The 27070-nt window shown below is 44.2% G+C and overlaps 1 protein-coding gene across 1 annotated transcript; it reads right to left on the bottom strand.

Annotated features, from left to right (window-relative positions):
- On the bottom strand, nt 1–24734 carry EIF5A2 (eukaryotic translation initiation factor 5A2). Its single transcript, XM_077487994.1, has 5 exons — nt 24602–24734; nt 21402–21587; nt 19059–19163; nt 11788–11919; nt 1–910 (listed from the first exon to the last, which is right to left on the bottom strand). The coding sequence occupies exons 2-5, from the start codon at nt 21564–21566 to the stop codon at nt 848–850; spliced, it is 465 nt and encodes a 154-aa protein (XP_077344120.1). The 5' UTR covers nt 21567–21587; nt 24602–24734; the 3' UTR covers nt 1–847.
- Between the last annotated feature and the right edge of the window lie 2336 nt (nt 24735–27070).

The raw sequence follows: 27070 nt of genomic DNA, 5'->3' as shown, positions 1-27070 counted from the left end.
TTCCTGGGAAGGTCTTTACTTTAATATTTCAAGATAAATACAATAAAAGAAAAAGAGCAACTGAACTGCATTTTCTTTATTTTTTCAGTCGGATGACAAAGGCCTCGAGTGAAAATCTGTAGCATTTACAACTCTAATCCTCATTTTGTGCCATGTATGCCTGCTGTGTAGAATCACCCAACATACCCATGTGCCTGTGGGCAGGCTTTGACACCATTTTGATAAAGTTACAATATACAAGCCAACATGTTGGCAGGAGAGCACAGAGGTAATACAATTTACTTGCACATGGCCACCAGGAGTAGTTCTTTTCTAAGGAAGGGGGCAGGAAAATGCATCAACTGGCAATCCTAAATCACTTTATTTTGAAGTGTCCCAAGCAAATGCATTTGGAAGTTCCAAATGCTGACATGCAAAAGAAATTTTAGATTTGTTTCAGTTAACCTAAGCGGAATACAAAGTTGGCTTAACACTAAAATTACCTTTATCACTTTTAGATGCATTCACCCATTACAGGCTTGATCTAAAGTATGCATCACAAGTAAACAGATTCTGAACTCCACTGCAGAGGCATTTGACCTGTTCATTTGGACTCAATGGCTTTAGGTATGTTAAAGGTAATTTGAGTACTGAAGTTTAAAACTGCAGTGATTTTGGAAATTGCCAGTTAGACTGCATAACCAAAATTTAGACTCCAGCAGTATTTGCAAAAAAAAAAAAAAAAAAAAAAAAAAAAAAACTAATGAGGTTTTTGTGAAGGCCATAGCTTTGGTGACAATCAGAACCAAATTTAAGATCTGTGGTTAATCTTGACCTGAGCAGATTGCTCGAGTCTCCGGACCCCTGTTTATTTGGTCATGGCCTTGATGGCTACCGCACATTCTTCTTCCATTGCTTGCAAAACTGAGATCTGCAAAAGAAAAAAATATAAACCTTATTCTTACACCACTGCATACTTGCCAGTTATTTGAAGAGGTCTATAAAATATGCCAACCTATCCACTAAACTTAAAACTGATCTAGGAAACCATTGCAGCAAACCGCAAAAATGCAACTTTAAAAACCGTTTAGATTAGTTGCCATGAAGATAAACCTTTAAAAAAAAAAAAATTCCAGAAAGGTAACATGTTTAACAAAAAACCCAAACCTGTTATATTTAACTGCTCTGTGCAATGATTTTGGCACAGCAGTCTTAAACCCTTCTGCGGAGCTGTCACTCCTGGCTCCCCCCACCTTATGACTGTGGGGGTACTCAAGTGGGTAATTTCCAAACTGGACTTTGTAGATCCTTTGACTCAGACATGGCTCAGCCCTGACCCCTCACAGGCCGAGAATGGACATGAGCCAACAGCTGCCACTCCTGCCTCCATGTGCAATGAGAGCCACTGCTTTCAGGCACAGAGCTGGATCAAGAGCAGGCTCAAGAATACCAGGGGTTGGGGGGAGCTACATACTAGTAACACCCCAATGTGTAGAATGCAGAAAACCCCAAAGAATTATTTAATTTGCTACAGCAGGGAAAAATATTCCTTCCTGATCCCAAGAGGCAATCTGATTTCCCCTGGATCAACTACCTATAAATGTTAGTAACCAGTTATATTATGTACATTTAGGAAAGAATCCAGGCATTTAAAGCAATCTGAGTTGTCCAGAACCACCTCTGAAGGGAGTCTGTTCCACATCTAGCTTTTCCCCTAGGACATAAAGAGTGACTCCTTGGCCTCCGATTACCTAAAGTGGAGTTCCACCCAAAAGTGGTAGTACTGCTTTAAGTACCCCTTGCCCCCCGACATGCCACAATTGGCCCAATTCCTCCTTCTGCCCATCTAGGCGATTTGTCGCCCCCTAGGTGGCCCCTCCCAGCAATGTTCTTTCTGGAACACATCACAGGTCCCAGAACATTGCCTGGCCATTGACCGAGCACAGCTCTGCTTGTGCATGCACAGTCCCGATTTCGGTTTGAAAGCCGCAAACTGTCACAGCCAGGTGCCCAAACTTACATTGGCACCGTGAAGAGGGGGGAGAGCGGAGGCCTCAGACAGCCATACCACTGAACTGTAGGACAGGTGGGTGGCTGTTAGAAACTAAGCAGCTACACTTTGTAGCTGCTGACTTAATAAACTCAAAAACCAGCAGAACTCAGCTTTAAATAACTCAACACCAAGTTCACTATATGGACCCCTTATGTATTTGTACATGTTAATCATACATAACTGGAACCCAAAACTGAACTGCAGATTCCAAATGTAATCAATTCACAAAAAGCCTTACCAAATTAGTTTTACAATATTTAGCACAAATTCTCACCCCCCTCACTATAACATGGTGTGAGAACAAGAATTAAGAAATTAAAGACACAGAACAATCTGATACAAGGCTACAAATTTACATTCCCAATCCAACATCACACTAACTTTTTTCTTGCCGACTGTACACATGAAAGACTTTAGTGATGCCACATGAGGCTGCATATATGGACCTGCATAGCTTACTGACCAGGCTCTCAACAGGAGCCCCAAGTCCTGTACTAAAAAGCAGGACATTGGACTGTCACCTGAATTCTGCAATAGCCTCCAAATGGCTGTCAGTGATCACTCACTGCAGCCCATCTGTATTCTGAATGGAGAGAATCTCTGCCTTTCAGTGAAAATTGGCAAAGTGTGAAAAAAAAACCCCACACTAGAATTTGGAAAATATAAAATTTTAAAATTAGTGTGAGTGTTAGGTAGGAAAAGTGCACCATCATTTCTGGGCCCTACAACAGAAACATACATGTTGTGTTGCTGCAGTCAGGAGACTTGGGGTGCACAGTCATGTCAAGGTATGAAGGTAGCAAAACAAACAAACACAAATCTTTGGGTCATTTTAACTGGAAAAATAAGCCATCAGTTACAGTTTACCACCAAAAGCCCAAATTAGCCTGGAGAGATAATGGGCCACATAACACTAACATTGCATGCATTAAAAATGTTAATGTTCCCTTCATATAAATGCAACGAACAGAACCTGGTAATTGTACCAACTGCCTCATCTTCCTGTAGCATTTTGACCAACCACAGTAGATCTGTACTTGCTTGATCAGAATGATTGTGGCCCTCAGCTTTTTGATCACGACTGCAGAACACAATGGTGATGTATGGCATGCCAGAATTGCTACCATGTTCCTTGCCCAGTTCTTGAGTGACTGGGAACACATTCTCCCTCCTGTTCCCCCCCCCCCCCCCCCATTTATTCTGCTACCTACCCTCAGGCAAGGTAGACATGCTGCTGCCGAGCCACATCCCAGCAATGCATTAAGAAAACATGCCTCCACAATCGCTTTAAAAAAACAAACTTCAACAGCAGTCTAATTTTCAGCAACTTTTACTGTTTTACTGTACCCACGGTACAACAAACCTCAAAGCTTGAGGATTTAGTTTTCATACTTAAAGCGGGATTCCACCCTAAAGTGGAACCTACGCTGATCGGAACCCCCCCCCCCCCTCCGGTGTCACAATTGACACCTTTCAGGGGGGTGGAGATACCTGTCAAAGACAGGTATTTTCACCCACTTCCGGGCATAGACTCCCACGGGAGTCTACGCCATTTCCTGCCCTGCTGCGCTGTCTGCTGGGACACACACGGGTCCCAGTGACAGCATGAAGATTTCCTATTGCGCGGCACGGCTCACGCATGCGCAGTAGGGAACCGGGAAGTGAAGCCGATTCGCTTTACTTCCTGATTCCCTCACCTCGAATAGGGGTGGCAGCAGCCGAGGCCCGAGCGGTCGATCGGCCTCGGCATCGCTGGAACCCGGGACAGGTGAGTGTCCATTTATTAAAAGTCAGCAGCTGTAGTATTTATAGCTGCTGGCTTTTAATATTTTTTTTGGGGCGGAATCCATCTTTAATGTCTTCAGCTTGAGCTAGGAGGAATGTTTTTGAATCTGTGCAAACAGAAGACTGATCCTTAAACACCAATCTCCAGGGTGAAACTGGACGTTTAATTGTACCCCAGCTGTGGTACACTTTAAGATTCCCCCCCCCCCCCCCCCCCAAATACATTTGAAGTGGCTGTAAAGCCTTAAAGTTTTTATATCTATAATGTATCTATCCATCTCCCTGTTCCTTTAACCACTTACCGGTAAGCCCAGAAGGATTTGCCCTCTTAATGGAGAGCATTTTCTGCAATTCAGCACTGTCACCTTAACTGCCAATTGTGGTTGTGCGATGTACCAAAACAAAATCGACATCTTTCCTACAAATAGAGCTTTTTGGTGGTATTTGATTACCTCCTCCCAAATAGGCATATATTAATTGACTTTTGCACAAAGGTTATCGCTTCTACAGACTACAGGATATATGTTAGGGACTTTTTACTGGTGATCTACATTTTTTAGGACTGCAACATTGCAACAGACAACGGACTCCAAATTTTTCTTCGGGGACCACAGTTACAAAGTAGGAGTTAAAAAAAAAAAAGTCCAACCTATGTGTGCGATAATATCAGCATTACATTGTATATCCCTGTATGTTGGTCATTCAGGTGCTTATCTCACACAATAGTTTTTTTAAACTATTGATGCTTGCCTCAGACCACCTGCGGAAGGGAATTCCACATCCTTGCCACTCTTAAAGAACCCTCTACGTAGTTTATGGTTAAACCTCTTTTCTTATAATTTTAATGAGTGGCCACAAGTCTGGTTAAACTCCCTTTGGCAAAAAAGTTCTCATTGTGGGGTCAACAGTACGGTACTTCTAAATTGAACTCATACCACCTCAATGGTCTTCTCCAGAGAAGTTCAGTGCTCATAAACTTTCCTCATAACTAATATCCTCCAGACCCTTTATTAGCTTTGTTGCCCTTCTCCAGTACATACTTCCTGAGGACTGGTGCCCAGAACTGGATAACATACTCGAAGTGCAGCTGGACCAGATTTTATCCCTGGAGTTAATCTACTTTTTAATGCATGCCAATATTGTTTGCCTTGTTAGCAGCAGCAGCTTGACATTGCTGTGCCTACTAGGACCCCCAGGTTTTCCCCAGTGTATAAATTGCAGATTGCCACCCAATGGAATTTTACATTTTTCTAAATAAAAAATTTGCCATGTAGTTCTAAAAATGCTAACTGGCAGGGAAAGGGTTAACACTAGGGGCAAGCAAAGGCTTAATGTCATTCCCAGGTGTGTTCTAACTGTAGGAGGATGGGCTCACTGAAACATGACAGATGACTGTTCATGATCACCGTTAACAGTAGATCCATCATGTCACTATGGGGAACTGCCTCACTGCTATCCCAGGCTGCTGGCAGACAGTCTGCAGGAACACCTCTGCAGTGCTATCCTGCCCTAACAGAGGGATGTACAGGTATGCCCATTTGCGCAGCAGTGTCACTCTGCTGACGTACATCAGCATGCAATAAAAGAAACACCCCTCTACCACAACGTTAAGCCTAGGTGAAGTCAACTTCATGATTTGATGAGTCTGCATCAAGATAACAGGCTGGGAAGACAGTCTACTCTGATCAGGAAATGTTGCTGCTTAAAAATGTAAGGCATCAATTCCTGATTTACTGGAGTGTAAAAGGAGGCAGGGGCTGCGACAACAAAACAGGATTTGACACCTTTCCAATACAGTACAAAACACAGGCTTAGTCGTAAGCCTACTGAAGGGACATGTAGTTTTGCAACAGCTAAAGGTCTAATTGCAAAACTACAAGCCCCATCATGCCTCTGGGTGTCATGCCTCATGGGACTTTTAGTTCTGTAATAGCTGGAGGTCTGCTAATCACAATCCATTAGGCCAGGAATATGCAATCACCTTCAGGTGACTGGATATTGGCACACTATCCCTTATAAACAAGCAATAAGAATATATTACAATAAGAGGGACCAGTGTCCTGTACTTCAAAGGATTTTACAGGCAAGACATCTCAGGGATGACTGAATCCTAAAAGCCCCACTAAGGGAACTGGGTTTAAGCAACCAAGCCAGGAACTGAGATAGTGGACAAGTCCTTGAGACAAGGTCTGAAATGGAGGTCGACCGATATAGTCGGACGATATTTGGCGTTTTTTTTAATTAATCGACATCGGCCTATTGTGCTGTTAAAAAAGGCTGATGATATATTCAGCATGACTTGCAAATGACTTCAGTAATAGAAGTCAGTGCAAGTTGCCTGGAGACTTGAGTGAAGTGACTTGTCTCCTCTCTGGGCAGTCTGCCAAGAAAAGATCAAAAAGATACAATGTTTACACTTGAATGAATGAACTCAACTCAGTGTGTAGAGTTCTCAGTTTAACCATTTAAAAGACTAAGTGCCTGTTCACACAGGGGCGACACGACTTGCAGCACGACTTCAGCGCAGACTTGCAAAATGACTTCTGTATAGAAGTCAATGCAAGTCGCCCCAAAAATAGTACAGGAACCTTTCTAAGTCGGAGTGACTTGAGTCGCTCCTATTAGAACGGTTCCATAGTACAGAACGGAGCGCGACTTGTCAGGTGGCCAAGTCGCCTGACAAGTCACGGTAGTGTGAACGGGCACTAAATCTTTTTTGACACTTGATGCTTACAAATAAAAATCCTGTATTTTCTGCTAGAAATTCACTTAGAACACACACACACTTTTTAGCAGAGATCCTAGGGAATAAAATAGCGGTTGTTGCAATATTTTATGTCGCATGGTATTTGCGCAGCGGTCTTTCAAACGCAATTTTTTTGGAAAAAATACAGATAAAAAAAAAAAAAAAAAAAAAAAAAAAAACAGTTAGCCCAGTCTGAAAGCAGCTATAGTCTGTGCTCTTGGGCCAATTTGGAGCAATATCACAGAATGCCCTTCAACATGATCCTGCAAAGGTGCTGACAACATTCAAAGGGAAAAAAGGGGTAGATGAATGAATCCTATGAATTCAGCATTCACCATTAAGACAGAAGAACCCTTTGTGCTGGCAATGTCTAAATTGTTGGTGAACCTGGACACCAGAAGGTCCAGCTGCAACATATATCCTGAAAACACTTCAGTGAATAGATCATTGCCCTTAACCAACTGAGGAAGTTTGCCTGCCAATTTTCCCCACACGATACGCAGGGTGGTTTTAAAGTAAAATATGATATTCTGGCCAAGCCATAATCACATCTGCCCCTCTTCCCTCCCAAATCACTCATGTAGGCCACAGCTGTGGTATTGTCTGACTGGACTCAGCACCCCATAGCTGCCCGCGCCTCATGCACCCATTTGGTCAAGGCTATAGACCAGCCTCTCAACCTTTATAACAGAGGAACCCTTGAAATAGTTTGTCGGTCTTGGGGGAACCCCTGCTAAAAATGAGAAAGCTATAACTCACGACACATTAGCGTGATGTTCAGTCCTTGGGAAGAGTTACCCCTTTACAGATAGCCAAGAAGATAAATGGCATTGGTGGGAACTTGAGGTGCAGAAATTGCCCAATACTGAATGAACCCCCAGCAACCTTTGAAAGGAACCCTAGGGTTCCACAGAACCCTTGTTGCAAATCACTGCTATAGACAGTGTCTGCTAGACAGAATGTTGAGCTACAATGGCATATAGTGAAACTGGGCATGTGCCACTGCCGCGGAAGAGGACTCAAACAAGACAAGAGTCCAGAAGAACAGAGGGTTGACTCTTGATGTGAAGGTCTGCATCAGAGAGCAAAAGACCTGGCATAGCATATCCATGACCAAGAACAGGTTTCTCCCTCCCCCCTACTTTTCAGCCACCTTTCAGGCTGATATTCTGTATATTACCATCACCAGGACGCTGCATGTCACCTAGATCAGTGGTCATCAACCCTGTCCTTGGGGCCCACTAACAGGCCAGGTTTATAAGATAACCGAAATACATCTTGCTGCTCAGTGATTGCAGTATTCTAGTCTGCATCTCCAAGTTGATACATAAAACCTTGCCTGTTAGTGGGCCCCGAGGACAGGGTTGATGATCACTGACCTGGTTTGTCACTACCTACACTTCTGGCAGCCTCTCAGTGGGTAAACTTCCACATGTGAGCAGCAAAACAATCTCTGCAGCCCTGTTAAAAACCAGCCTTCGCAGCCCTGCTGTAGGGGCAGAACAGCAGTGAGGTCATCTCTGCAGCCCTCCACACCATTGGCAGAGACTGCAGCGAGTGCCACACAGGGACGGGACGGGACGGGACGGGACGGGGGGGGGGGGGGGAAGAGGTCCAACCAATACCAGCAAGTTTGACCAATAAGGAGTCCTCAATAATAGTCTAATAGGTCAACCCCTAACCCAATGACTAGAACTACTCCACAATTGAAGCTCAAATAAGTGCTCACTACATCCACCAGGAAGGCTGCTGTAGTATTTGGGCATGACAGCATCAGCCCCTGTGCTTCCATCTGGGAGCCTCTACAGGGGATCCCTGAACCTTAGCTTCTGCCAACTCCGACATATCACACACCTGCCTTTTGCGTCACTATAGTGCATTGCATGTAGAATTTGGCTTACAAGGAACACCATTAGACCCCTTTCACACTAGCGTTCTTACAGGAGCTTTAGCTCTAAAAATGGAGCCTGCAAACCGCAAAAAAAACAAAACAAAAAAAAAAAAAAACACCATGAATTTTTAGTCTGAGAGCCCAAGTGCTTTCACACTGGGGCGGTGCGCTTGCAGGACATTAGAACAAGGGGGGGGTATGGAGACGAGTGAGGGGAATATAACCCCCACCCATCTCTATACCATAGCAGGGCGGAAGCGACAGCAAAACATCACTTCCGCCCATAAGTCTTAAAGGGCAATTTTTCTGGTTTTTCAAATGACAATTTTTTTAAAAATTGCATTTAAGTCCAAATATGAGATCCAAGAACTTTAACCTTTTTTTTAAATGTGGACTCCAGTGACAATACAGTGTGTGGGCTTTAGAGGATTGGGTAAAAAACAAAGGTCATCCAATCCACCACATTGAGCATTCTACCCTAAGAACTTGATAAGTTTCCAAACCAGATTTTTCAATTAAAAAAACAGACATCATTCTTCATGCACAGTTGCATGGGATTGACATCTACCTTTTGAGGCAATCTTGACCATTTTAACAGTAACTTATAAAAAGGACATGGTAAGAAGGTGAGTGTGGGGTGTTTTTTTTTAGTCTGCAGAACATTGATTTCTAACCTGGAATAACGCAACCATATTTGTTAGACTTGTGAAAACACTCAGGCCTAGGCAACAATGGAAAAAGCACAAATAGTGGTAGCCACAGATTTTGGAAGGGGGTGCCCCTTGAGGTTTGGGACCGTAGAACAGTTGGAGAAAACCTTTCAAGAATTAAAGCAGGGGGTTAAAAGGTCCCTTTGATGTTAGCAAGCCTGGAACATTGTGAAGCAAAAACTCCCTTTTGTAATGTTTGAATACTACCTCAAACACCCATGCAGCTATGAAAGCTTCCAAAAATCAGTCCAGTGCTAGCTGAACAAACAAGTTTAATTGCTGCCTGAAAGCCCATCAGTGAAAGAACACCAGTGTGCTTAAAGCACAAAGCCTGGGCTTATTGGCTTACTGGAGAGCCCGAGTTCCCCATGTCTTGCCTGAACCTACCAGCTGGGGAAGAAAAAATACAAAAACTACATAAAGATGGAAAAAGTTTTTCCAAGGACACCAAACAGAAGTGTGAGGAGTTAGAGCCTCAAAAAGCCTTCCGTTTTCCATGTGTCTGGTGCTCATTTCTTTTGAAGGCAGCTGTTGAACCCTAGGTGCTTACCAATCAAGCTGCATCCCTAAAGTCTTTTCAATACTACATTGTGCCTTTACCGCGATCAGCCATAAAACTTATGGCCACCCACATTAGTTGGCCGTTTTGCTGGTAAAAAGGACAATAACCCATTGAGGCATGGGCACCCCTTGACCACTGAAGTTATGCTGTGGTATTTGGCACCAAGTTGTCTTTAGCGGATAACCTTAGTCCTGCAACTTATGAGATTGGCCTTCATGGATCAGTTTCCCAGCACATGCCACAGATGCTCAATTAGATTGAAATTTGAAGAATTAGGAGGCTAACACCTTGAACCACTTTTGCAGTGCAGCAGGGTGTAAAGTCCCACTGAAAGTGGCCACTGCCATCAGGGAAAAGTTTCCGTGATGGTATGCATTCGGTCAGTAACAATGAACAGTTTCCCAGCAGAACATTGTCTAAAGCAGTGGTCATAAAGTTATGGCCTATATTGCCTTCAATGTTGGGCTTATGTTTTAATACCAATTTTGAATATTTAACAAAGCTGCAAAGACTGGACAAAAACTTCATGCAGATGTTTAGAAGCAGAAAAGTAGGAGTAACCACATGAATCCAAAACACTAGTTACAAAAGTAACTAGGACTGGACAGGTGCTCGCAAACCATTTGAGTTTAACAATTGCAATTTGGGAAGATTGCGATTAAAACTATGGCACTCTCAACCAGGGTACCAAGAGCATCAGACCCATTTTACCTGGAGCACTAGACAGTTTCTATAGAGTGAGCTGGCCAGCTACCAGCGCCATAACTGATGATGCTCTAGGGAAGAACTGCATTACTGCAAACTGCAGAATTTTAGCTTGCACATGATTGGCTGATAAAATCAGCAGAGCTTCCACTCATTTCAGATCTCCTCTTTACATTGAGATCAACTGCACTTGCAAGTGCAAAGTGGAGTTGCCTTTCATAAATAACCTCCATCATTGTCTCACACAGAAGCAGGAGCAAGTGGCAAAGGCATGGATAGGATTGCAGAGGGTGCACCGAGCTGCAAGCCATGTGCAAACAGGACAGCTCAGGAGGCTTGCTATGGGGGGGGAATTAGGGATGCTCTGCAATGGATGGTTTTGCACAGAGCCAGTATGCAATATATCTCTTTCCTTAGAAAAACACCATTAGATGGGAGCTGCTGCCCGGCTACAAGCAGCTCAATCTAGCACATAAGCAGATTCAAGTCAAAGTGGTTGTAAAGGCATAAGGTTTATCTTAATGCATGAAGATAAAAGGCCTTGTGTGCAACAGCAGTTTCTGTACTTGCTGTATAACTGCAGTTATAAAGAACTGAACAGTCTGAAATACACCCCGTGAAAAAATTAGCCATAGTAGATATTGCATCTTGTGTATGAGCAGATCAGCCTTGGTGCATCAATTTGGCATAAGCTTTATAAAAGCCTGCTTCATTTATATACCGCAATAAAAAAAGGTGAGGAGCTGGTGATGAGGGGGTGGGAGGTGTGTTGCAAATGTAGCCACTGCCCAGTCACCTGAGCTGGTGTGAGAAGAGGCTGAAGGGGAGTTTGTGTCTGCCCTACCACCCCTCTCCCACTGCTGTTAAGTGATCTTGCAGCAAATCTGCAGCAGAAACCAATTTCATCTTAAAGCCAGCCGCCCACTGTAGGAGAATCAGGGTTATGGCAGTTATCTACTCCATAATGATAATTTTGTCAAGGTAGGTAGCGATGTAAATTCATGGTGGGCAGTCATAAGTGGTTAAACAGATTTGCAGTAGCATTCTGAATTAGAACGTGACAAAAACTGAATAGTGTGTAGAAAACCTGTTGGGTTTCTGCTGGTTCGCAGACATTTACCTTCAACTCCAAGCAGGACACAAGTGAGCAGATGTATCTTCCAATTTCATCTTTGATAGTGGTTCTCATTTAAGCATAACTCCTTTACCAACGAAAGTTTTGTTTGCCCCTCAATTTTAGAATCAATTTATCCATGGGGACAGGATTGTCATCAATACAAGAGCATATAGGTACTGTCAAATTCTTCAATGTTTGCCTTGGAATTTAACAAACATGGAAATGGACATTTAACTTACCATTATCTCATCACCCGCTTCATATCTACCCTCTATTTCCTTTCCCAGGTCTCCGTCTGGCAGCTTGAGATCATCACGAACATCACCATTGTCACACAACAGGGACAGGTATCCCTCAGTGATTCCAATAAGCTGTACAATGGAAAAAAAAAAAAAAAGTTATAAGACACCCAACTTGGAAGACTAAGCAGGCAGTTTATTGCAGAATAGATATACTAGGTCAGTAATACAAAACATATGAGCCTGCTTGCAGTTTTGACATCAGCGGTTGACATGCATTTGACAATATTCCCTGCCAGCCAAGCGGCCAAAAACCCTACACTGGGGAGAAGATGGCAGAGACTCACACAGGATGCAACTTTTGCATTGCTGGAGTTTAGTTTGCTTTAAGTCCAGCAAGTGAGAAAGCTTAACCACCTGCTGACAAGTGCACGATATATGTAGACACAATGGCACAGCTGCGCAAATGGGCATAGATACATCCCGTTTAAAATAGCAGTGTGGGCACATGCGTGCCTGCTGCATACTCCATGACCTCAATGTTTGCCAGTTTCCGTGCCAGAGCTGCCTATAAACAAGGCATTTACAAGTTCTGCCTAGTGACATGACAGATCTACTGCTCCCTTTCACCAGGAGCAGTGATTGCTGTCATGTCAGTGCACCCCCCCCCCCCCCACCAGTTAGAATCACTCCCTAGGACACTTAACCCCTTCCCTGCCAGTCATTTATACACTAATCAATGCATTTTTATAGCACTAATTGCTGTATGGTCCGAAACTAGTGTTGCACTCTTTAATGGGGGGGGGGGGGGGGGGGGGGGCGCGCTGCCATTATTAAAAAGTCGCAAGTCTACCCCCCCCATTTTGTAAATGCTATAACCTTCGTGCAAACCAATATTCGCTTGTTGCAATTGCCATATTTTGGGCCATTCACAGCTCAGCTATGCATAATATGTGCCCGGCTGTGGCTTCATAGCCGAGTGCCCACATTTATAATGCCAGCACTGCAGAGGGGGGGGGGGGGGGGGGGGGGGAAGAGTAACAGGGCTTCTTTCGTCTGCATTGCTGCACAGGCAAGTGTCCGATTACTACTTTTCCCAGCGGCTGACTTTTAAATGGGTGGAACTCTGCTTTAAAGCCCAGTTACAGCAAAAAAATTCTGAAGCATTATACCCTTCCAACATAGTGCATTGTAGGCTAACCTACACAGGCAGCGTTTCTTATTACTGAAATTTAACCACTTGTTAAAATGTCCCAAACCACACAGGAAGGTCAATCGTTAATTGCTGGTGCTTAACCACTTCCTGCCCAAGGTACGTCTTATGACATGGACTTTGAGTGGCGATACTTGCATTATCCACATTTTTCAGCTGGTGATTCTGTACACCATAAAAACCATCATGGTGGCAGTTAAGTCGTTTGATTGTTCTTACAAGCAGCAGAAGGGGAAATCTTATAGACCACACATCTCTACATAAAGAGGACCTGTCACACACACACCATTCCTATTACAAGGGATGTTTATATTCCTTGTAATAGGAAATAAAAAAAAATTGAACACCCAAGTCTAACACAGAAGCAAACACACAAGTCGTGCACATATGTAAACGGAATTCAAATTACACATGTAAAGTATTGGCACGCAAGTTAAAGAGCAACAATTCTAGCCCAAGACCTCTAACAGGTAACTTGTAAAAAAAAAAAAAAAAAAAAAAAAAAAAAGTGTGCGCAATTTTAAAGCATGGCATGTTATTTACTCAGGGTAACTTTCTTGTGAAAATACATTTTATGAAACAGTCCCCTCCCCCAAAAAATGTTTGTAAACTCACTGTGCAACATAAGTTGAAACTAATGCCATTTTATTCCATAGGGCCTTTAAATAATGTTTGGGGGTCCTGAGTAATTTTCTAGAAAAAGACGCTTTACACATAGGAGCAAAGTGCCAGAATTGGCCCAGATGGGAAGTGGTTAATTAGGAATAGCTGATCACTGAACAGACTATGGCTACCAATGGAGAGCACTAGACAAGTATCACTTTAGTGATCAAATTTAGAAACTTTCCCTGTGCCACTCTGCCCAGAGAGTTTTAGGTTTTTTGTGCGGACACCATAGGCTCATTCATTCCTACAGGTAAAGCATTCAGAAACATCTGGAAGCCCTTTAATTGGAATTCCAATCAAATTCTAGCCAAGCTTAAAGTGGCTGTAAACCCTCCACCACAACTTTGTCCCATGTAAATCAGCATAAAAAAAAAACTAATGAACACTGCTTGTAGATCTCCTTACTTGCTTAGTATTGTTGTAATCCTTTTTGTTCTTTAGAATTGCATCACTGAGCATGCCCATATCTCCCCTAATTTAGGGCACACCATGTGTTATCAGGACTTCCTACGCACACAACACTGAACTCCCAGGAGACTGGTAATCATTCAGAGCTTCCTTCTACACATGTGACCTCACATACAGTGTAAAGCAGGGCATGGGACAGCAGTACTGCAGACTTATCAGCTGAAGCTGATACTAATACAGGCAAACACTAGACAATCAGCACAATACTATGAAACAAAACAAGTCAGCTATGACCAGGGTTGCCATAGAAACGGATTGAGAAGGAGGCTTGGTTAACAGTACAGGAAGTGCTCAATGTAAGAGCGGAAATACACTTCACTGTGGACAATGCTTAAAGAGGAGGGCCGGTTATAGAAAAAAAAAAAAGTCAGCAGCTGCAAACACTGCAGCTGCCGACTTAATCAACACACTCACCTGTCCAGGGTGCCCGCGATGTCGGCCGCCCGAGGCCGACCCGTCCCTCGGCTCTCGGTGCTGCCATTCCTTGTAAGGGAAACAGGCAGTGGAGTCTTACGGCTTCACTGCCCGTTTCCTACTGCGCATGCGCGAGTCCCGCAGCGCTTTCTGAATGGGACGCGCTTTGTTCTGGAACACACAGTTCCCAGAACACAGCGCGACTCATTACCCAGAAGACGCCGCGACGAAGACAGAAGATCTCCGCGGAGGAGGAAGAGGAAGATTAGGAGAAAGTGCCTAGCAACAGGCATTTCTGGTAAGTAAAAAAAAAAAAAAAAAAAAAAATGTTCTCTCATTTTTTTTTTATATTTTTTTGTAATTTTTAATATTTTTTTTGTTTTCAGGGTGGCCCTCCACTTTAAGATGGCGCTGCCTAACCCCTGGAAACAAGTTTTTAAAGTGTCTTTAAACAGTAAAATGCAATTTGGGCTGGATTACAGTGGCTATAGTTTGATAATTACTTCTAATGGACTAAATGAAAAGCAACATCAGTGGGAGAGTACTTCCTCTTTAACCACTTTCAGACCGGACCAATTTGCTGGTCAAAGACCAGACCACTTTTTGCGATTCGGCACTGCGTCGCTTTAACTGACAATTGCGCAGTCGTGCGACATGGCTCCCAAACAAAATTGATGTCCTTTTTTCCCCACAAATAGAGCTCTCTTTTGGTGGTATTTGATCACCCCTGCGGTTTTTATTTTTTGCGCTATAAACAAAAATAGAGCGTCAATTTTGAAATACGCATTATTTTTTAATTTTTGTTATAATATCCCCCAAAAATATATAAAAAAAAACTTTTCCCTCAGTTTAGGCCGATACGTATTCTTCTACATATTTTTGGTAAAAAAATATAGAAATTTTTTTTTTTTTTTAGATCGCCATAAGCGATTGATTTGCGCAAAAGTTATAGCGTTTACAAACTAGGGATAGTTTTATAGCATTTTTAATAATTTTTTATTTTTTTTTACTAGTAATAGCGGCGATCAGCAATTTTTATTGTGACTGCGACATTGTGGGGGACCCATCGGACATTTTTGGGACCATTGTCAGTTATACAGCAATCACTGCTATATAAATGCAGTGATTCCTGTGAAAATGACACTGGCAGTGAAGGGGTTAACCAGTGGGTGGCAGTGTAGGGGTTAAGTGTTCCTAGGGGTGTGTTGGGCTTTCATTTAGTGAACACTGATCTCTGCTCCAATCACATGGAGCAGAGATCAGCGTCACTAGTTGCTAGGCAGAATGGAGAAATGTTGTTTACACAGCATTTCCTCCATTCGGCCACTCCGTGAGACGATCGCGGGGATGCCCGCAGCGTTCGAGTCCGCGGGTCCCGCGACCGGACTCACGGGGGTCCCGACCAGCGTGGGAGCACGCCGCGCTCCCGATGGCAGGGCGGCATTGAATATTGGACGTACCTGTACGCCAATATGCCTGCCCGTGCCATTCTGTCGACGTACATCGTCGTGCGCTGGTCGGGAAGTGGTTAAAGGGTCACTAAAGGAATTTTTTATTTATTTTTTTTAAAAACATGCACACTTTACTTACCTCCACTGTGCAGCTCGTTTTTGCAGTGGCCCCAAACCTGGTCTTCTGGGGTCCCTCTGCAGCTGTCTCGGCTCCCTCCTGCAAGGACTCCACAACTTCACGCGCGCTCCGTCGCATGATGTGGAGTGCTTGCAGGCGTGCTCCTGTGATACAGCTGGAGGCTGTAGCTGCTCACTGCATCACTCTGCCCCACCCCGCTGCGTAATTGACAGCTGCGCAAGCCAATGGCTGCGCTGCTTTCACTCCATCCACTCTAGGCCAATCAACTACCAGGAAGAGCAGAGAAGAGTGTCTGGGGCGAGTGCGGGACTTGAGGGGTTGGGTAAGTAAAACTAGGATGGGGAGCAGCACTGTCAATGTTTTTTCACCTTAATGCATAGAATGCATTAAGGTGAAAAACCTTTTACCTTTACAACCCCCTTTAACCATATAATGCGAGGTCAATCCTAAATACGAACACAGAAGCAACATGCATTGTGTCAATTCTCAGATCGGCTGTCAAGTTCCCTGCCTGATAAGGTTGGGAAAAGCTTATGAACACTACGTGCTTTAGCTAAACTAGCTTCAGTACAAGGCATTTGGAGACAGGGTTTTAAGATTTCTGATGTCCCAGTAAAGAGAAACTCACAGTATGCCACAACATAGGATGCTACTGCTCCCCTACGTGATATCAATAAAAGTTTAAGGTCATAGGAACTAGAGCTGCATGATCATTAAATTGAGATCGAGATTCAACACCCCCCACCATCTTAAAACAGCATTTCCTCGATTCAGGGCAGAGCCATTCTGCCGACAGCCGTCAATTTAACCACTTAAAATCTAAGTGCAACTTTACAGATAAATCTGTAAGGTGAATTTACACAGGACCCCCTCACAGTCCCACTAACCTGGAGAATGGTGATATCCTGCTACAAGCCCCAGGCTTAGAAATCCCCTAGGGCTTTCACTCTTCCCCACTGATAGGAAAGGCTATGTGGGTTTTGATTGGTTGGCGCCGACCAGTTAGAATGCTCCTAAACGTACACACCGACGGGTACGTTTTGGAGATTTAGCTGCTGGGATGTCTAAGCCCCGGACCCGTGATGTAGCTATAGCAGGGCTTAGAATGGGAGATTGCCATGCTCCAGGTCAGCAGGACTGGGAGGGGATCCTGTGCAAGTTCACCTTACAGATTTTTCTGTAAAGGTCAACTTACCCATTAAAGGCTAAATAAACCCTTTTTATTGGCACTTGTTGCAATATTTTATGTCACTGTTTGCAATGCAAATTTGGAAAAACCAAAAAGTAAAGTTAGTTTATTTTTTGTATAATGCGAGATGTTATGCTGCAAAAAAACAAAAAAAAACACACCTCATGATTCTTGTGTTAACCAGAACCATGCAGCTCTAACAGAAACATGTTGTGAGTGCGCAATGAATCTAGGTCCATTCAATTAACTCTAAACCAGCAAAGTGACACCTATAGACAATCTAGAAGTATTAGAGTTTGTCACCATTTCATGGGCATGCACAATTTTAAGACTTGACATGTTGGTACCTACTTGTTGCAGACTTTGTAAAATAAGATTGTCTTTGTAGAAGACACATATGTCGAAACGCGTTGGGCGAGCTGTTGGCACCCTACATTGCTTTTAATCTTTATTTTAGACTGTCTATGTGATCACTAAGTCATTAATTATTTTTTGACTTCAATAAATCAACCTTTTTTATACCATCTGACCTGCACCATGTGGAGCCCTTTTTCTTTTTTTCTTTTTTCTGTTTTCTTGGCTTAAACCTCCACAACGTCTCCCTCTCTATTTGGGTGAGATTGGAGAATCAGTACAACGGGCTACGTCTGAGCTTGACTACATACACCCTTGACGTTCCATTTGAAAGGATCCATCACAGGGCTTACAATCGTTTGGAGCTCATCCATCAGCTCAACAGACCTTCCTCTTCGTACTCCTCGGTCCCAAACTGTGACCTAAAGCCTTCTAGACTCAACTGTCATATGACTGTATGAGTCCAACTAAGTCGGTAAGAAGTATTTTATCCATTCTTCTCTGATGTTACAGTCAAGCAGACTCGCATGAATACACCCGCCCAGTCCAATTTCCCCCCTCTGTGACGGTTCGACCACCCTTGGGCCGGCTATATAGTGGAACGTGTGGCTATTATTGGACTTTTCTTTAGGCATTCTTATTTATATCATTTTTGCTTCTATCCATATAATTTATGCTGACCACATCTATTAGTGAAGCGCTACACTGTTTTTATTGTTTTGTTTGTAAAATATAAAGTCATTTTAGTTCATAAAACATTTCCCCGACCGCAGTATTATTTTACTGAGATTTGCTTTGATAAAAGATGTGAATATTGTGAAAAATGTTGCCGTCAACACCATTTTAAGTCTCCAGGGTCTGTACTTCATTTTAACCACTTCAGCTCCAGGCCATTTTTGCTGGCTTAAGACCAGACCACTTTTTGCGATTCGGCACTGCGTCACTTTAACTGACAATTGCACGCTCATGCAACATGGCTCCCAAACAAAATTTACGTGTTCCTAGGGGTGTGTTACTGTGGGGGGGCTGGGCTTTAATTTAGTGAACACTGATCCCTGCTCCAATCACATGGAGCAGAGATCAGCGTCACTAGTTGCTAGGCAGAATGGGGAAATGCTGTTTAGAACGGCATTTCCTCATTCAGCCGCCCTGTGAGACGATCGCAGGTATGCCTGCAACGATCGAGTCCACGGGAACCGCGACCAGACTCACGGGAGCCCCGGCCAGAGGCACGCCCGCGATGGCAGGGTGGCATTAAAGATTGGACGTACCTGTATGCCAATATGCCTGCCCATGCAATTCTGCCGACGTACATTGGCGTGCGCTGTCATAACCGGTTAATCTGTAAACAAAAATGGCTCTAGCAGAAGAGATTACCTGGTAGTCATTTCTTTTTATATTTGGAACATCCATGTTGTGGGTGGATGGACAGATATCTTCATACTTCTTTCCAGTGAAGATATCAATACCAACAAGGTGAACCTGCAAAATATAGAAGGCATGGTGAGCACAAGAACAGAACATAGCTTTTTTTATGGCGGGGCATTCTAGTCGTTAAAGCAAAACGTTTAAGTACTTCTGTAATGAGAAGTGTGAAGGCAAACCCAGACAGTAGTAAAGATTTAGTAAATTGTAATCCCATTGACTAGCTTTCTGCATGTTTGTTCAGGGTCTGAGTATGGATTCAAGTAAAGGTAGCCATTGCTTGAGTTATTGCACGTGCATCAAGTATTTCCTGGGCAAGGGGAGCAGAGGCGTTTGTTGTGTGTTACAGGGTCACCCATTGAGGTTTAATAGGCAAAATCCAGACTACAATAAAAAAAAAAAAAAAAAAGCTTGTGACCGAGTCCAAGGTTTAGAGCAACTGTGTAAACAGGTACCACTGGCACCATGAACACTAGGCGTATACTATTAACCCAGTCCATTGGGCTCTAGTACATGATACAGGCATCCTGTCCAGCACCAGTACAGACAGCCTGTTAAACTTTACAGCTGCTGATGGTGAACTTAGTGGTACAAACACAGGAACGCACAAAAGTCTACTTTCCAAGTATTTGTCCCAGGGTGCATACTGCACCGCCAAGTTGTACCAACAAGCTGCAACAGCCAGACAGGCTTCAGGGCTGGAAAGGACGCTTACTCTATACCCACAGCACCAGGGCTATACACCCAGTATCCACTGAGCCTTAGAACAGTACTTTGCATGTTGAGTATTCAGGCATAGGGAAAGCTGTATGGGAACCAAGCCGAAACATCCAGTTTGGTAGCCACCATAAGGTGCCAAGATTCCTCAAAGCACTACCAGAGTCAAAGATTTGGAGCTGTTACACAACACTTATAAACTTTCAAAACAAGATTGTCAGTTTCAATTGTTACTTTATGGCATCCACTGTTTAAAGAGGAAGTAAAGCCTTTCTAAACATGAAAATAAAAATAGACCCACCAAGGTAAAGGCATAATGAGCTAGTATGCATACTAGCTCATTATGAATAGCTTACCTGAGATGGAAGCCCCCGAAGCAACCCTTGTCCTCAGACGCCGCCATGATACCCGAAGTGACTTTCGGGTATTGCAGCTCTGGCGCAGTGACTGGCTGGAGCCACGATTATGTCACCCCTGCGCATGCGCCACCACTAACGACATAATTGCCGCTAGCAATGACATGCTTGGTGCGCCGCTGTCTACAGCACATGCACCGTAGACAGCGGCGTCTGTCATTTGCAAATATCTCCTAAACTGTAGGTTTAGGAGATTTTAGACCTACAGGTAAGCCTTAATCTAGGCTTACCTGTAAGTCAAAGTGGTCTGTAAGGGTTTACAACCACTTTAATGAAGGGGTTAGATTATTGCAGAACGCAATCTTATTGCTATAACTAGCTTAAAAAGGGTTGTAAAGGTAAATGTTTTTTCACCTTAATGCATTCTATGCATTAAGGTGAAAAAACATCTCACTGCCGGCGCCCCCAGTCCCCCCGTTTTACTTACCTGACCCCTCGAAAATCCCGCGCTCGCCCCCGTCCTCTTCGCCGCTCAGCCTGGCCGCTGATTGGCTGGATTGAAAGCAGCGCAGCCATTGGCTCGCGCTGCTGTCAATCACATCCAATGACGCAGCGCGCCGGGGGGGCGGGGCCTTGTGATACAGCGAGCGGCTATAGCCGCCGGCTGTATCACGGGAACGCGCCCGCAGTGCTTCTCGCCAATGGGAGGGAGCTCGCATTAACGTGAGAAGCACCTGCGGGAGGAAGCAGAGACAGCCGCCGAGGGAGCCCAGAAGAGCAGGTTCGGGGCCACTCTGTGCAAAACGAGCTTTACAACCCCTTTAAAATGGTTGTAGAGGCTATAGATCTTTACCTTAATGCATTTAGGCAACACTAAACCACAACCTTTTAGCTGCAGCTCCAACCCCAAAATACTAACTAATGTTGCTCACAGAGCAGTAAGCCATTGGCTCCTTTTGCAGTCAGCCAAATTTAGGGATGAAGGAGCAGGGCCAAGCAGCACTGTCAATAGTCTCAAACGAATACTCACCTAGCAAGCAAGGATTCTTTACAATCACTTAAACCTCCCAGTGTTATCTGGACAAAGAATAACCAACTATGCAGCCATTTCTCTAGTTTCCAGCAAACACGTTTAATTTGAAATGCAATATACAGAACTTCTCATATACTACTACAACCTGAAAACAGTTTATACCAAACATTTAATATATTATACATTTACCTTGGCATGACCATGCTTGCCAGTCTTGGAAGTTGACATTTCAACAATTTTGCAGGGACGCGATTTCAGAACCACAAACCCATTCTTACGCAGGGCAGAGCACTGCATAGGGAAGGTGGCAGAAGCCCCAGCATCTCCAGTGTGGAAATCAATATCATCTGACATATTGGTGGGTGTCTACTTGTACTAGAGGGGAGGAAAAACAAAAAAAAAAGTTTTACTTGTACAGAAGCTTAAAAAAAAGTTACATCAGAAAACAGATCTAGTTAAAATAACCAACTTTTTTGTAAATTATAGGGAAAGAACCAAGGTATTATCTTCACTTTCTGGTTCAAAGCCCATCATCACCGTGACAGCTACACACACAAGTGGTTCAGCCCATTAACATTAAATTGTGGCATTTCAGGGCCGCCTGGAAGACAGAGGTGCAGCAACCAGCCCTACTGCATGGCAGGCTAAAATACAAGGTCTGGATGCTGTACCAAGCAGTTTTTAGTGCTGTATGCTCCCAAACACAGTAACCTTAGTTCAACAGGTACTCAGGTTGCTTAACACCTCCCCAACACCAAAATCTAGAAGGCTTTGTTCCAATTAATTGGCAAGCCATCCCTTACAGATTGGGTTATAGAACATACAAAAAGCCAACCAATGATACTAAAGTAAAGGTGGGCCACAGCAATATTTTGAATCTCAAAACCCAGTGACAAAGTTTGCCTGAAAGTTTCTATTTTTTCCTACACCACTGAAACAAGTTATTGAGCAACTAAATCCATTTTGCTCTCTAAGCCAAGTTACGCTTAGGGAGCCAAAACTGAAGGCAAATATGAAATGACAACATTCAGGAGCCAGTACCTCCCTGATCTTTGGGTCCCTAGCATGTTTGACTGGGTAGCTGGCTCTGACTACTTGTGCCTTTACAGCTGGCTGCCCACTAAGGTTTGTAAATGGTGCCGCAGTCTTCTAGGCCCTGAGACATGGCCCAGAAAGTTGCAGGGAACTTCTCCTGCATTGTATGTGGGGGAAGGCCCAAGAGAACAGCACCAGCATGAGGTGCGAGGCAAGAAAAAAAACTTCAAATAAATGCACACCTCTAGACAAACCACACCAAACAGCACATCTGAAATGCTGTACCCCTAGAACCCATTCAAGCAACACTGCAAACATCCCACTCAAAAATCACTAGGCTCAAAAGGCAAAGATGGGGCAGGTTGCCTTTTGTTACAGACACCAAGGATGGCAATTTACTAAAATCAGCAGACAATCTGGAGAGCTTTGCACAGTAACCGCATTCTGACTTCAGATAAGCTTTGAAAATAAAAGCTTGAAACCAATTCGTTGCTATGCACAGCTACTCACGCCTGAAGCTGACCATGGTAATTTTTTTTAACCACAGATTACCCCATAAACACATTCTAGTTGGATGAAGGAATCCCCCATAGTATGCCGACATGGGGGCCACTCAGCTGATTTAAAAGTGATGTGGGCGATTGGCTGCATATGCTGATTAAACACAAATATACCAACAGTCTCAATTTGAAAAAAAAATCAAATAAAAAAAAAAAAATCAAAACTAGAAGGCAATAGATGGATTGATAGCCAAAATTTCCATCTGCCGACTGCCAACTTTAGTAAACTCCTACATGTGTTGGGTGGCTCTGCACACTCAGGAGGTGTGTCATTTTAGAATGAAAGGCACCACCCTGAGGCAAGTAACCGGTGATGCCGTGCCATTACAGCACAATGCAATTGTACCACCTACAGTTTGGCTACATGCACAAGGGCGTAACATTTTTACAGATTTTTATGCATGATCAGTAAAAGCTTCTGTTAAAGTGCCCTTTCACCACCCGCATCTGGCATACATGCGTTCAGATGAAGATTCAGTTTTATGGATCTGGAAGCCCTGCATGTTACTGCACATGTGCTCTGGGGAGGAGGGGGGGGGGGGGGAGAAAAAACCCCATGCAGCTGTACCAAGATCCTAAAACAAAATCATGCTTGTACATTTGTTTTAGTGTGCCTGAACCATTAAAGTAGAACCAGGGGCAAAACTCATTTTGGATAAAGTGAGTGTTATAAGCAGTCATTTTTATTTCCATCATCAGTGTCCCATTGGAGATTCATCTTCACTGTCCAAAAACAGGAAGTGAGGGACACCCTTGGGGAGCCCCACAACTAGTCTATTGCCATCCAAGAAACACATTTTTTACTTTCCTTTTCGATAATAGCAATGGGAGAGTATCTAATGAGAGTACAGACAATTAAAAAAGGGAGGTGTTCAAATCCATCCCCACCCCTATCCAAAAAAGATGAAAACGTTTAGACTTCAGTTCTACTTTAAAAAGTAAAGAGCAGTTAAATGTTACAATGACTCCCTCGATACAATGTTACAATAAGATCTAGATGGCCTGAGGCTGCCTGCCAAAATGGATTAGTTACATTTAGTCTGCAGTGTATACAAGGATCGGTATAAAGGTCCAGCACTGCTCACAATGGGCATGTCAGGAGGCTACACAGGCCCAGGAGCAGTGCTACTAGGAGTCACTCGGGCCCGGCCTGATGATCATCAGCGGTGAGATGTCACTTGTAAAGTAGGAGATCGGCCTTGGTGAGAAGCTCCAGGCAGATGACAGCTGTGCTCCGGCTGGTAGAGGAGGATCGGCCGGCAGTGTTGTAGCGATTCCTCGCACACACGGCGTGCAGAGCCTATGGCTGTGTGATCGGCCGTACATGTGGCAGACAATAGTGACACAAAGCCCCCCGCCCGGAACCACGTGTCCACCCCATGGCTGAGCTACGCAGGAGCCGGCATCGCCCTGTAGTGGCGGCCTGACAACGCTCCCCTCCCCCCGCCAGGCTCAGTGACTGTGCTCTCCCCCACAGGCCCGCCGTGACATGGCGCCCGCCGAGCCCAGTCCGAGAGATGGAGGTGAGGAAGACAGCCGCTGCCCCCGACACCTCCCCCCGCCCTCACCTCACGCTCGGCACCGCAGCATGGCATGCGCGCAGGCCTCACGCTGCAAACCAGATGGAGGCCCTGAGTCCCCGCCCGTGCCGGCCTCACCCTGTCCCGCCACCGCCACCAACCTCCTCCCCTCCGCCGCCAACCCCAAGCCATGCCTCCGCACGAACCGCCGCCAGTCACGTCAAAGCGCCGCTTACAAGAGGGGAACCCGGGCGCCATGCTAACCCTTCCTTACCTTCCAACAAAAAAAAAGGAACGTCACTGCGCAAACGCGCCCAATTTCACTGCGGCAGCCCGGGAAGGCGGGGACAACAGAGGCTTCTCCCTGCACGGCCCCTCCGCTTCCGCTTTTATGTTGGGCGGGGACAGGCTTTACAATGGACGAGCTGCGAGGGTGGGTCGGGCCGCCGCGTCTACATCCGGCGCGAAGTGACACATACAAGAATTAGGCCCCGCCCTCGCCGGCTGCGTCACGCTGCAGTGTGAGCGACCCATTCTGTGTGAGTGTGTGAGAGCTGGAGCTGAGCCTGGCTTCTCAGGCCTCATGTACATAGTGTGCTGAGAGAAAGGACGTGAAGTCTAATGCCAGCACTATTGTTACTAAGTCTTCAATAATAAAACACATAGGAAGTCATCATTTGTAACTGCGCTGAGAGCTTATTATGGTACAATGTAGCACATTCAATAAACACAGGAGGGTCTTCAGAGATAGCTGACTCAAGGCATAGACAAACTACGAAACAGCTTGGGCCTGCTGCCACAGACCCCAAAAAAATCATTTTGGAGTTCATGTATTGTAAGCGGTTAAACGCATGATGGCGCCAAGGACGGAGTGTGGCTCCTCCCACCACCTACTACAAATCCCTATAAAGATCCTTCCCAGCATTTTTCTACTAAAAGCACCGATGAGGCGGCACTGAAAATTCCTTAATTTTTTTTGCACCCTTTTTGACAGAATTGCATTTCTTTTCATTTTTTTTGTTAAAAAGCTTTTTAACCTCTACCCTCCTCCTCCCTGCCCATAAGGAGCTTCTAAACGCCAGGAGGCGGAGGGAGGCATTCAGGTCATGTAACTGCTGTAATTGGCTGTCACAACGGTCGCATGATTGGAAAGCTCCTGATCGTAAAGGATGTATCTGGAGCTTTTCCGTTCCCCGCTGGTAAGGGCACCCACTTTAAGCTCAGAAAAAGTGTTTACTTATGCCGCGCACACACGACCGGACTTTCACGCAGAAAAGGTCAGACGGAATCATTTTATCGGATAATCCGATCGTGTGTGGGCTTCATCGGATTTTTTCTTTCAAAAAATTTTGACGGGCCTAGAAATAGAACGTGTTTTAAAGATTTCAGAAGGAATCAATTCCTATCAGGAAAACCGCTCGTCTGTATGCTGTTCTGATGGACCAAAAACGATGCATGCTCTGAAGCAAGTATGAGACGGAAGCGATCAGTGTGGTAAAACTAGTATTGGAGCTAGCACATGCCTCACGCCGCTAATTCTGTGATCTTTTAATGCAGCGCATTCTTTTCTTCTTTAGAATGCTGGAAGAATGAAGTTGTTTTGCTGCTCATATTCACGCAGAGTTCTCACAGACTTCTTTCTTCATTATTTATCCACATCTCATGACTAATATTCTAGTTTTTAAAAGCCCAATCTCCATAATAATGTTTACAATTATTTTTTATACTCATCTTTTATAATTTTTTATTTCATCAAGATTTATTCTACGATTACTTAAAAATTATTTTCTAGTGATCTCCATATAATTTGTTTTCTGGAGTGTCAAGTTACCACAATAACATTATTATCTTATATTTTTTTATTAACTTCAAGGAGGTTGTTGTCCCTTATTAATTTGACATTGTCTTTTTGAAATTAACCTGCCTACTCACAAACAAACTGTCCTTTTTGAAAAAAAACACATAGGAAAGTATTTTGTGCAAAGAAAATATCCATTTATTCTGGGTAACAAAATAAAGAGGACGTCTACGCAGGACAAACTTTTGTAATTCCCTGCAGACTTCCTTGGAGGCTGTGGCTCTGGTGGTGGACTTGTGGCAGGAGAAGGAGGAAGATGGGCGAGTTCACATATGTGGCTGTTCCAGTCAGCTGGCCCTTTAACCCCTTCTGAAGGGCATCAGAAATAAATGCCTCACAGATGAGGCTTGGCCCTTCTCAAATACCAGCAACCTGGTGGCTAGATAGCAGCCATAGGCCTCTTCAGCATTGGGGGGGGGGGGCTCCTGAGGAAATGGCTGGCTTCCCTAATGAGGCCCAGTGCTGCGTCCTCCGTTATTGTCCCCTTCCTGGGCCTTTTGGTGGTAAGGCAGAGGGGAGACACTTGGGATTGGCTGAGGCTCCTACTGAGCCCAGCCACCTCCTGGCTGACGCTTTCCAGACCTTCCTCCTGGCTGAGCTCATCCTGTGTATAAAAAAGGTACATCGTTGTTTTGCTTCATCAATCACACACAATTTTCAGCTCATGACTTGCAAATTGAATGTTAATAAGTAGAAAAGGCTATCATTCTGACCCCAGCATTTTTCAAGCTGGTCACAAACATTTTTGGCCACTACTGTCTAGTGATATGTATACATAATTTTTGATATAAAATCATTGATTTGTAAGCAATTATAACATCTAGTTAACATCATTAATATTAGGACAATAAATATGTCTAAAAAATAATATACCTGGCTCCAGCT

Source organism: Lithobates pipiens, unplaced genomic scaffold, assembly GCF_037356315.1.
Source record: "Lithobates pipiens isolate NorthernLeopardFrog02 unplaced genomic scaffold, aLitPip1_a1.2 Scaffold_18, whole genome shotgun sequence".
Taxonomy (NCBI): Eukaryota; Metazoa; Chordata; class Amphibia; order Anura; family Ranidae; genus Lithobates; species Lithobates pipiens.
The sequence above is the reverse complement of the archived record's forward strand: the minus strand, read 5'-3'. Positions and strand labels throughout refer to the sequence as shown.

Excerpts from the sequence above, each read along its gene's own strand:
- EIF5A2 (XM_077487994.1), bottom strand. The coding sequence starts at position 21,566 with ATGTCAGATGATATTGATTTCCACACTGGAGATGCTGGGGCTTCTGCC. Across the intron at positions 19,164-21,401 it reads GCAAGCATGGTCATGCCAAG|GTTCACCTTGTTGGTATTGA; the intron begins GTAAATGTATAA and ends TATATTTTGCAG. Across the intron at positions 911-11,787 it reads AAGCGGGTGATGAGATAATG|ATCTCAGTTTTGCAAGCAAT; the intron begins GTAAGTTAAATG and ends TTTCTTTTGCAG.